Here is a 12,146-nt window from a genome sequence, read left to right on the forward strand (position 1 = left end):
ACTTCCATTCTAAAGTGAACTGAAATCTCAGGATTAACTCGAATTCCAACCCATCACTTGAAAGCAGCACTGTTCAGTAGAATTTCCCCTGTGATGGCACCTACTTCTCCAATGATAAAACCTTCTATGTCTGCTCTGTCCAATTTGTGTGTGTGGCTAATGGATACCACATTGAATGAACAGAGCTGTTCCAAAGAAACAAGTCTGGCAAAATTCACTGATGACATTTTCACCATCTACTTGAGAGGACAATTTTAGTCTTCATTTGACTAGAATTCTGTGTAGTATTTGACTCTGTTGATCATTTTATCCTTGAAAATCTTTCTTCTCTGGGTGTCCTTGACACCATGTTTTCACAGCTCTCTTACCACTTTTCTGTTCCTTCTCATTCTCTCTCTTGGGTTCCCCACTCTCTGCCTGCCTCTTAATATTAGCATTTTCGAGGGCTCAGTCCTTAGTCTCTTCCTCTTCCCTATAAACTCTCCCTAAGGAATGTCATCCATTCCCAACATTTACTGAGTGCTCAGTATGTAGGTACCGTTCTAAGCATTTTATCTGCATCATCTGACTTAATCATCACTATTTGCATAAAATGTAGGTATATTATTATCCTCATTTTGCAGGTGAGAAAATGGAAGCTTAGAGAATTCAAATAGCTTGGCCAAGGTCACAGCTAATCATGGTGAAGCTAAGAGTCAGACAGACAACTGACTCACAACCCGCATGTGTGATGACCACCACCAAGCTGATGACTCTGACTTTGCATCTGCAATCGAGACCATATTTCTCACTGCATATTTCCACCTGGATGTCTTAAAGGCACTTCAAATTCAATGTGTCAAAAAGTATAAGCTCTTTATCTTCCCACCCATACTTGCTTCTTAAACTGGTCCCTGTTCTGATAAGTACCATCCACCAATCCAGAACCACTCACCGATCCTGGGGTTGCCTTCCTCTGTCCCTCACTCTGAACCCAGTAGATAGATGCCTCTTGAACTCATCAGCTCTCCTGCATCCCCCACATCAGCACCTTACTGTAGGCCTTTTCATGTCTTACCTGCAGCTGTCTCCTAACTGGTCTTCCAGCTTATGGTTCCTGCCTCATTCCATCCGTCCACCACATTGCCAGCTACCTTTCCAAAATGCAGATCTGTCCATTATATGAAAGACTGTCTAAGATCCTTCCATGAGCTCCTCACACAAAGCCTCTCATAACATGATCCCTGCCTCCTAATTTGTCTATGTTCTCCACATGGTCCTTTTTATGCCAGCCATGCCAAATAATCTGTACTCTGTAACTAGGCCATGGTCACATCAAGACCCTTGTTTATCCAAAATGCTCTTAGCATCCCTCTTCTCCTACTAAATTCTTTTTCCTTTTCTAAGACTTAGCTAAACTTCCCCCTCCTCTAAGAAGCTTTTCCTCTCCTTCCCAGGTGGAGCCAACCCTTCCTTCTTCGGTGCCTTCTGTGCCCCACATTCAAACCTCTATTATAGCCTTTACTGTACCACTCAGCATTGACTTAGATATCTGTATCCCCTACCTATCTACTGAGATCCCCTTGAAAGCAGGAACTGGCCCTTATTCAACCTTGAGTCCTTGGTACCTACTCTGTGCCTGGCACCTAGTGGGTACACTGAACTGAGAGCACAGGGATGCTTTTGTCTACCCAGACCTGAAGCAGAGTCTTGTGTACCACAAGCTGACTAGCTGTACTATAGTTGTGCTCAATCTTGGGAAGGGACTTGTAGACTAAGAAAATCAGTCTATCACCAGATCATTCTTGATCTCCCTTCACAGATGATTTTTACTTGAGGCAGTTCTAGTAACAGAGATGAAAATGAGTGTGACTTCCTGCCCTACCTGATAGTGATGATCTGCCCAATGCCCATGTCCAAGTCATTCAGCTGTGCGATGAACACAGCTGCCACTGCTTCGTAGAGTGCGGTCCCATCCATGTTGATTGTAGCACCAACAGGTAACACAAATCGAGTGATCCTCTTGTCCACCCGGTTCCTCTCTTCAGCACAGCGGAAAGTGACAGGCAGTGTTGCTGAACTGTGTGATAAAAAGAGAAAGGAACTGATGGTCTAGGAATGCTGGTCCTCAATCCCTGCCTGAAGAGACACATTTGTTCCAAAAACTAAACCAAGAGCTCGAAGCATGCTGGCACTTTTGGTAGGTCCAGGAATCAGAAGGTACTGTGCTCGCCACTGCTCCCAGGTACACCATAACCCATTCCTGGGCTGCAGGCCATGCCTAGAAGGCAGGAAATATCCAACAGGGTGAGAAAATATTTTCAAGGACATGGGCAGAGACTATGGAGGTCATTTCTCAAATTGAAGGCAGCTACAAAACCCACCAGCTACAGCCAGTGCTTCATCAAGCGAGGGTAGAGTTGATAAAGCTTGACTCACAGACTTCTTCCAGACACCCGTCTTCTGTTTACCTGGAGGAGATCATGAGAGCTGTCAGGAGAGCCTGGGCCATTCCCATGGCAAATTGGAAAGGGTTCTTTCGTACGATTATAAAATATATCAGTGGGAGAATTACAATGGAGTGGATTGCAAGCCTGTAAACAGGAGAGAGAAACAGGTTCATAGATGGTACCATCTCTTCAAATTCTTTTTTCAACAGATTTTTGACTCATGAAATATCATTCAACTTTCATTAATGACCCAATGAGAAAATGAGAACAAGGGCAGGAATATATGTCTCCTTTGTACCTATGAGGAAGAAGAGACTCAGCACATCAAATATCTTGTCAAAGTTAGTGGCTAAGCCAGCAGCTGGGTCCACGTTTTAGAGCTCACAGAACAGTGATGTCATGCTGCCGAGCCCTGTGCAAGCTCTTCCTGCTGTACGTGCTAACATGCTTTCACTTCCTTCTGCTGCTGAAATCTTCCTCCTCTAAGATTCAGTGAAACATCCCCCTCCTCCAGGAGGCCTTCTCTTATCTTCCCAGGTCGAGCTGACCCTTCTTTCCTTGGTGACTCTGTCTCCCATACCAGCCTCTATTACAGGCATTCTCACAGCACTCAGCCTGGACCTGCTGTCCTGCAGGATGGCACCTGCCATCTAAGAGGGGAGTCAGGGTGCGGTTAAGGAGGAAGAAATCCCTGCTCTTCCACAACCATACTTCAGGACTGGCCTTCTTTTATTTGTTATTCCTGCCTTCCAAAACTATTCCTTGTCTCACATGGAAATAACACAGGTTACACAAAACAGGGGACTTAAGAAATGAGACTGTTTCTGCAGACACCATGTAAGAGACAATGTAGAGGTTACAGATCAGCTATGTGAAGCTGAAGTAAGAAGAAATGGTCATTGAAAACACAGATCCTAGAGGTCAGGAAAAAGAGTCTTCTAGATGGAGCTTGCAACAATGGAGGCTTAGAACTACGAGAGGCTGACTTTCAGTTTTCTGTTAGAAACCTAGATAGGTTGAGAGAACGGACACCCACAGAAGCCCATTAAGGAATGGCTAAGCCCAAAAAACCTCAGCCACATCGCAGCCTGGACACAGCCCCTGGCCTCCAGTAAGGAGGATGATCCCACCTCCTTTACCACTGGGGCCCTGGGATGTAAACGGGCCCTTACACTATAGGAAAACTGGCTTCTTCTTCATTGGCCAGCAGGGCTGTGCTTCTGGTAAACACAGATTAAGAACCAAATGAAACTCTCCACTGAAAGCTCTCCAGTGCAATCAAGTCCCAATAGGCGAGCTGACTGCTCCAGTAGGGTGTTTGGGGGCATTGACCTGTGGGAGTCAAATTGATGATGTTTACTAATTCTCTTGGTGCATATGTCTTAGCACATGTGACATAGCCTGTCCCCACGAAGGTATCTGGGGGCACCATTCATAACTTATCCCACCATGGCCCCCTCAAGGAACCAATACCTGGGCTGTAATAAATATGCAAACGACCTGTGTCCTCCTGCCTTCCTGCCTTCCACATTTCCTACCAATCTGAGGATATCCCCAGTACCTTCTCTGATGATGCAGGATGTGACAGTGTTTACCAGCTGCACCAACAGGGTTGAAACCAACCAGCCATCCCACTCCTACTTGCTCAAGTCTGATTTCATTTAGGCCCTGCCTAATTTCTTTCAGGCATGGGGTACATGGGACTGCTCTTACTTCTTTGGTTAGTTTACATCCTTGAAGAAGTGAAGGCCAGGAGAGGGCCAAGAGGGCCTACCAGTGGGTTTTGCTCTTGTTTTAAAAAATGATTTTCACACAACTAATAAAGGCAGTGACAAAGCATGGTCCAGGCTGTTCTGCCAAGATCTGGCAATTAGCACCGTGTGATCCACCTCCAGTTCAGCTGTTAAAGGGCAGCCCTCCTCCCCGCCTGCTCTCTTATCTCTGAACCCCATCCTTCCCTGCAAAAGAAGCTGATTTAACCAACTGAAACCCAGGCTCTCAGCGGCGATTCACTGGCTCAAATGAGGTTTCTGTTTCTTCTCTTGAATGTGACATACCCACTGATGACGGTGGCCATGTAAAGGCCCAGCTTGCGGAATATTTCCCAGTCTTCAACTTCTATGATCTTGCCGGCAATCAGGAACAAAATACCGACTGGCATGTAACTAGAAAGTAAGCACCACAAAGACACACTCCTGTCATCACGTATTTTCTCAGGGTGGAACGATGGCGAAGAAATAAGCCAGGGCATGCACCTGGCGTAGGGTGTGCACTCAGCTGGGAGGAGCACAGGGTACACAGTGAAGCTAAGGTCTCAGTTTCGGAAACCTGGATCACAGTGGCTTCAGGTTTCAGCACCCTGTGCACCTCAACTTCTTCCCACCTAAGCTACCGTAAGGGGCACACTTGGTAAGAAGGTGTGGTTAAACTGGTGCATATCCCATGCCTTGATCCTCGTACACATACTCCCTGCTGACGTCACTTCTGCAGATCTCTCTTTAAGTGACCCTCTAAATATGGCCACTAGGCTCTTTCTAGCCATGGTTATCTTGTTTCTCAGGTAGTGGTATCAGCAACAGACGGACAGAATTAATAGCGGAGGTGGCTGTAATAGTTCTGTTTGTGGAGCTGTCATTACATGCTTTGCATTGGATTAAGTATATTACATGCGTCATTTCACTTAATGTACTCCTCCCAACTCCAGGGGTAGACTTTATTATCTTTTTTTTTTTTTTTTTTTTACAGTTGATGATTACAGTCAGTGAGATTAAATGACTGAAATAACTGAACCCTTTACATCACTGTCAGTGTCTATACTTTGGATTAAATGTTGCATCAACTTGCTGTGGGATTAGTGGGGCAGAGGTCTCCTAGGAAATTTGGACTTTTTGGCATCTCCAGGGACAGGGCAGATGCTCAGCTGGTGTGGCCACTATGCTCACCAATGGCAGCTTTCATTTGGGTGGGTTAGTGCCCATGCTGTACCAGCTGTAAATACCCTCAATATTATTTCTGCATGGGGCCTAATGAGGAAGGCACTTTGTGTTCTGATGTGCAAGGAACTTCTTCAAATCATTCTTTTAAGAGTTACTTCTTACATAAATGCTGCTTAGGTACAAGATGATCAAGTGCTTGGGTAGAAAAAGACAATGGCTGGTATCTAGACTTGTTAGTGAATTAACTCCTAAGTAATACATGAAATTACTTAATACTCCAGTGTATTGATATTTGCCCTCTCGAGGGTGAGATCAGCTGAGAAACATAAGCCTCTTCATTCTAATTTTGAAGGGGTCAGTCATCAGGGGAAGCAAGATGGCATTAATCGGTGTCTGCTCACCACATAATGATTTGAACGATTTTCATGGTTGCATCACTCAGTGCATTGAAGAAATCCACCAGAATCTGTCCCCTTTCTCCCATTTTTCCAATGACAAGTCCAAAGACGAGGCAAAAGACAATCAAGCCCAGAACATTTATGCCATCTGAATACATGCCTACGACTTTGTAGTCCTTTGTTTCGTTCTGTGGGTCAAACCAAGAAAATACATTGATGCATGGTTATAATCTTATTACAATGCATAACAGGCCCTGAAACAAGAAAATATGATAGCCAAACAAACTAGTGATCTACCAACAACTTTGGATCAACAACTTTGGAAAATATAATGGAAAAAAAAAAAAAAAACAAACCGCCAACCTACGCATATGTCAAACTTTACTGCCTCCACCCTCTGCCAATGAAGTTTAAAGTGTTTTTTCTCTCTCAATAAATTCATATTTGAATACTTCTTTTGAAGATTTCTAATTCTGGGATGCCTTAAATTTTAAATAAGAACTTGAAGAAATCAAGGCACTTTTCAGAGTTATTTTAACTACTAGTTACATTTGGAGTCTGCGTGAAAAAGATACAAATTAATAATGCAGGAAGCTCAAAATATTTACCGGGGTGGACATTTTTAGGACATTTTACTTTTTGTTTTATCCTGATAATGTACACAGGAACATTCTTTACTGCCTCTAATCTTGGATGACCAATAGGATTTTAGAGATATAAAACTTAACCAGATATTTACTACTATGAACCATTTCTTCATTTTACCCTGGGTAAAAATAGCATGAGATATACTGAGAGATAACTCAATCTGAGTTGCGCAGCATGAGATTTACTGAGAGATTTCATAGGGAGATAATGTATTCTGACTGGTGCAAACTAGGTTTATAAAGAATTATGTGGATGAGCCATTGGGGTACTAATTATTTCTTACTTATGATCTGATATGGGCAAAGACATTTATTGAGCAGCTAGTGTGCTACCGACATTGGCTACAGCACAAGGCCTTAAAATGCAGCTGGACAAACAAAACTAACTGAGAGACATGAGCCAGTGAAAGCAGGAAGGTGTGTAATTAACTGTACAGCCGAGCTATGAGTTATAGGCATCATATGGAGACTGGGGACATGGATGAGGGCTGTGAGGTTAGGGAAAGCTAGGCCTGGGGAGCAGGCAGCCAGGAGATGAAGGCACAGTCCAGAAGAAATGGTAAGCAAAGGCAAAGTCATCATGCTCCAGGGCCCTGTACCCTGCTGGGATGATTCCTACTCACCCTTTATGGCCCCCAAACTAATTTCAACCTCTGTGTTGAAAGCTCCAGAGTATTCTATTCCTCCCTATTGTAATAGTCATCACTCTTCACATGAGGGCAGATGTCACATCTGTCTTCTCTCTATTGTAACCCAGGCCCAGCAGGGCCTGGCTCATGGAGAGTGCTCAGAAAGTCTTTGTGGAGCCACATCAAGAAGCAGGAATAGGGACAAACTGAAGAGGTGGATCTGGACAGAATAGAGGGGGCTCACTGAGAAGTAAGCGGGGAAACGAGGGAGGAGCCAGGTCGTGGAGCGCCATCTGTAGAAGGAAACAGGGAGCCGCCCGTGGCCTATTTAACTGAATCCTTTAGTCTACTGAGTATTTCTTTTTTCCTTAAATCTTTCCTTCTGGTGTGAGGGCAGAGGACATCCAGGAGAAAGCTACTAGAGGACTACAAATGTACTACTTCAGACTCACATGATCTGATTTCCAACACTGAAGTCTCAAAAGCTCTCAGAGCCCACTGATTTCATTGTTGAGTTTATGGCAAACTCTTGGTGGCAAAACCTATCCTGAACTGAGGTGAGGCTACTTAGAGCCTATTTTCCTTACGCGGCATAACATTCATAAGGTAGTTGCAGAAATATTGACGTGCTTGATTCTAGAATGTTATCAGCAATCCCACTTAAGGATGTTGTATAACACACAGAACACACACCACCTGGCCCTTCTAAACTGAAAAGCTCTGGACTCTGAATGACATCTGGGCAGAGTTTCAGACAAGGAACCATAGGCCTGCGCTCCCTGTAGTCTAGCAAGTCTAACGTAGTTCCCAGAGGTGCCCAACTCGACTCTGAGTGGCAGATACGGAAGTGGAAGGGCTCATTCTTTTCTCTGAGTGGTTCAGTGGCTTCTCCTTATTCTCAGAAGTTACACTCTGTAAAGCGGCCACCAAGACTGAATTAGCGAGTATTGAATCACTGTTCCTAGGGGGAGAAAGAGGATGCGGTTCCTGGGAACCAACAGCCACCACAGTTTTATCAAATAATCAATATAAAACCTTGCTTTCTGTGTGTTTCTCCTCAAAGACACCTTATTTAATTATATTATTTAGTCATTAACACTGAACTCACAGCCAACACACTTGAACTCACGCCTGAATGAGCTTATCTAACACAAGTATCTGTTCGCAGGGCAGGTACATCTCAGCCTTCCTGCACTTCAGAGCACGCACCAGCCATCACTGCAGCACTATGCTTGGGGGGGATTTCAAGCAGCGAAATGACCAAAACAAAGCACAAAAAATGAGAAAAATGAGGCATAAACACACCGCACAGAGGACATTTCTTTACCCTGTAAGAGCTCAAGCAAGAAGGCAGAGCACAGCCTTGCTCAACCTTGGCTGGGAACACGTGTGTTGGGCAACTTAAACTTTTCACCACTCTTTGTGGGTCTGCGAATGACCATGATTGTGGGGGTTACAAATGCATTTTAGTGAGGGGGTGAATTCACAAATGTGGAATCTGTGAACAGTGAGGACTGACTTATTTCCATCTCCTGTTCACTTGTGGCTTGGCCCTTGCCTACCGGGGAAGGAAGGGAGCAAACAACAGGGTGGAAACGGTACCTTGGGAACAGCACTGGTCACGAAGGCTGTGACGGACGCTTCCGTCTCATTTGTCCCTGGCTCACTGGGAAGAGGCACTTCCTCACGTGTGGTTTTGTACTGCATGGTGGAAGGAAAAAAAGGTCAAAGAAACAAACAAGAAAAGAATTTTTTAAGCTTCTGAGGCTAAGCCACAGGAATATTACTTTGACCAGAGAAGTGCCATGCCACGCAAGGGTTCTACCTCCGAGGCCTCTGTTGGCTTCAGTTTTGGATGGTACTTCCCATGAAGCTTTGGTAGCAAAAGTGGGATCGAGACATCCAAACCCCTGACTGCCACAGTCACCATTCAATGGTGTCAAAATTTTCTCTCACTTTCATAACAAGGGACCAATTAATGGAGCAATAATGTGAAAGTAAGTATGGGTTTTATTTGTAGGTGCTTTAACAGACAGACTCCATAGGGATCCTGTCAATCATTTTTGTTCTGATTTACTTATTCATTAATTATTTTTAATCTGGGGAAAAAAAAAACCCTCATCACTTTGATAAATGTAGCTACCATGACTTTAATAAACATCAAGAACTATACAGTTGTTCCAAAATCAACAGTCCCTTTAGGGCTATTCCATGAGCGAGATTTCTGTTGAATTCCCTTCCTTCAGCCCTGTTTGGTTCTGCCCGGCTTCAGCACGGAGGCTGAAGAAAGAGCTAGTATCCCATCACATCGGGCATACATGTCGCTCCTATGAGGCTCTGCCAACACCAAGTACCTTACAAATGACCACTGTGGCTGAACCGCAAAGGCACCCCTAAACAGAGGTGGTTCTGTGCCTCTTGGAGGTCGGCAGGGAGCAAGTTAATTGCCATTTTTATTGGTATACATAGAGGTCTCTGTTTATGTAATTTATGTAAATGAATTCCGCAGCTTGTGATAGACTCAGCTGTCTTAAAGTGCAGAGAGAAACAAGAGAAAAAGGCTTAAAGGAAATGGAGTGAAGAGATTATTAAACTTTCCTAAGGGAAAAATCATGGCTTTGTCACGTGGCTCTGTAGAGTGCCAGCAATGGGCACACAAAGACTGAGGAAAAGACCAAATACTAGGAACACTAACCACCCGTGTGGGTCAGATACTGACTTCCCAGCACGAGAGGGAAAGGAGAGAGGAGGTGGAGGACTACCTTTCCCGCTGCACTGTACCTGTAGATAGGCTAAGGTTCCTCACAAATGCAATGTGGTTCTCCAAAAACATGTACTAGGAGCCACATTGTAAAACACTGATAGACTTGCTAATTCCTGACTTGCTCTAGTTGAGCCTGAGGGAAAGGGAGCAGCATAAGCGTACGTAGCAGGCACTTTCCTGTGGCCAGAAAGACCAGGGTTATACACAGTCACCTAAAACCCCTCCCTCCCCAGGTACAGGTCCTGCCATTTAAAAAAAAAATTTTGTTTTTTCATATGGAGGTACTGGGGATTGAACCCAGGACCTTGAACATGCTCAGTGTGCGCTCTGCCACTGAGAGATACACCCCCTCCACTTCCTGCCATTTTTGACGGGCTAGTTCCATTTCTTGGGTCACAGCAGGAAAAAAAAATTAATCGGTAATAGGGAAGTGGGGGGCAACTGAAGGGCAAAAGTTCTTGTTCTCACCTGCTGAAAACAGGCTTGGACAAGGTTCTCAGGGAACATATTTCTGTTGGAGACATGAAAAACAGTATTACGTTAAGGCAAAAGTAGGGTTTTGGGGGTCATACCCAATACACGTGGAGATGAGTATAATAGAATCTACTCTGGTTTCTCTTCTGGCCTCTCCTTTGCATAATACCTCCTTGTATTAAGATTTATTTTTCCCTGTGGAATTTCCACCAGGTGTAGAGAGCTCTCCTGACCAACTGTCACACTTAACTGATTCACTGAGTAGCATCATGATATGCTTGCTGACCCTGGTGAAACATTACACACACAGCTAAGAGGCTTCTTTAATATTCTGCACCCTTCTGTTTTCATCAATGTGAGTCCACCGCACTTGTTCCCAAATTCTTTATGCCAACTGCAAATGTCATTAAATTATTGAATTAAAAATTATGTAAATCAATGCAATATGAATGTGAAAAGGAAGGATTGGTTTCTATAAAAACCAAGCTGAATGCCTGGACACTCAGTCAAGGCAGGTGAGCCAAACTCTTGTGGTTACATTAGGTAACGGAAGAGAAGTGAAATGTAAAGAACAACTGGAAGGACTCGGCACTCAGCTTTCTTTGCAACTTCTAAGGGTTTTGTTGCTCCACTGAACCTGGGAATTGTAGATGACTCATTTATAAAGGCAGCCTAGGCAACAGAAATGATACTGAAATTACAATCAGCTGACGCATTTGAAGAAAAGACCTTGGCCCTACATCAAGACAAAATACGTAATGCATATCTGTATCATTTTTTATGATTCTGTTTTAATTGCTGTTTTTTTTTAATTAACTGACCAATTTCCAGCCCTGATTCCAGCTTCAGATAAGAGGGTATCTTATGCACAATTTGAAAATGTGTTTCTTCAAGTATGCTTCAAAAAAGACCACCCAACCCAGCCCAGCATCTAAATGCAACAAGTATACTTTGTGCACATCTGTCCATCCTAATCCCTGACAGGAGCCTGTTCCTCCCACTCCCTCTTGAAACTGGGATCTTGCAAGCAGGACTGGATATGTAATTTGTGGGGTCCAAGGCAACAGGAAAATGCATAATAATTCAAAAATTATTAAAAATGTCAAGATGGCAACAGCAGAGCATTAAATCAAGCATGGGGCCCTGTGCAAGCACACGGGTCACGTGCCTCTGAAGTCACCCTGCTGGCCAGGCACTCACCTGATCAGGTCTAACATGGCGTCCACTGTACTGACTTCAGGGGTGCTGCCTGTCCGGTCAATTTCGGCCACTTTCTGGGTGACACCAGGCTTGATGCTCACCACCAGCACAATACCTGTGGCCAAGCATAGCACCCACAGAGCATTAAGAACCTCACAGGGCACCTGGCACTCCTTGTGCAACCATCTTGGAACCAGTAGGCCTGCTGGTCCCAGGCAGTACTGGGATTTGGACCCTGAGGTCTAACCAAAACTCTGAGCCTCAGCAGCGGCCTTAATTATTTTTCCATTTAAATGAAGCAGAAGGAACTCTTCCTGTGCCATTTTTTAAAAATGAAGGGGCTGCATTCTAGAACTGCTTCTGGAAGCACCTGCTGATGAGAATACTCTTTTCTGTTCTTTAGCTTGTGAAATCAGCCTAGAAAGGGGTTGGGGTGAGAATGATTCATTTTCCAACTAGGGCACTCATTCAACATCATTCTGTAACTCTTACCCCCAGATGCTGGTGATCTTCCTGAGGGTCATACAGAACAAGCTTTATCTTCTTTCCACGGACAAGCTTTCAAACACCTGGAAAGCTATCATGCAATCCATAAAAGGGTTTGGATTAAGAAGTGTTGTTTTGTATGACTCTTAGAGGGTGAAGGGATGAAAAATAGGCAGGAGTCCC

The 12,146-nt window shown here is 44.3% G+C and overlaps 1 protein-coding gene across 2 annotated transcripts in view; it reads right to left on the reverse strand.

The window, feature by feature from the left end:
- SLC1A1 (solute carrier family 1 member 1) overlaps positions 1–12,146 on the reverse strand; it is a 60,444-nt gene that overhangs the window by 12,030 nt on the left and 36,268 nt on the right. For both annotated transcript variants that reach the window (XM_014560448.2, XM_032477753.1), the window contains exons 4-10: positions 11,478–11,592; positions 10,272–10,314; positions 8,642–8,740; positions 5,767–5,951; positions 4,487–4,594; positions 2,451–2,573; positions 1,865–2,059 (exon numbers count right to left, since the gene is read on the reverse strand). In XM_014560448.2, coding sequence (XP_014415934.1) covers positions 1,865–2,059; positions 2,451–2,573; positions 4,487–4,594; positions 5,767–5,951; positions 8,642–8,740; positions 10,272–10,314; positions 11,478–11,592 — 868 coding nt within the window. The remainder of the gene's footprint in view (positions 1–1,864; positions 2,060–2,450; positions 2,574–4,486; positions 4,595–5,766; positions 5,952–8,641; positions 8,741–10,271; positions 10,315–11,477; positions 11,593–12,146) is intronic.

Source organism: Camelus ferus, chromosome 4 (genome assembly GCF_009834535.1).
Source record: "Camelus ferus isolate YT-003-E chromosome 4, BCGSAC_Cfer_1.0, whole genome shotgun sequence".
NCBI lineage: Eukaryota > Metazoa > Chordata > Mammalia > Artiodactyla > Camelidae > Camelus > Camelus ferus.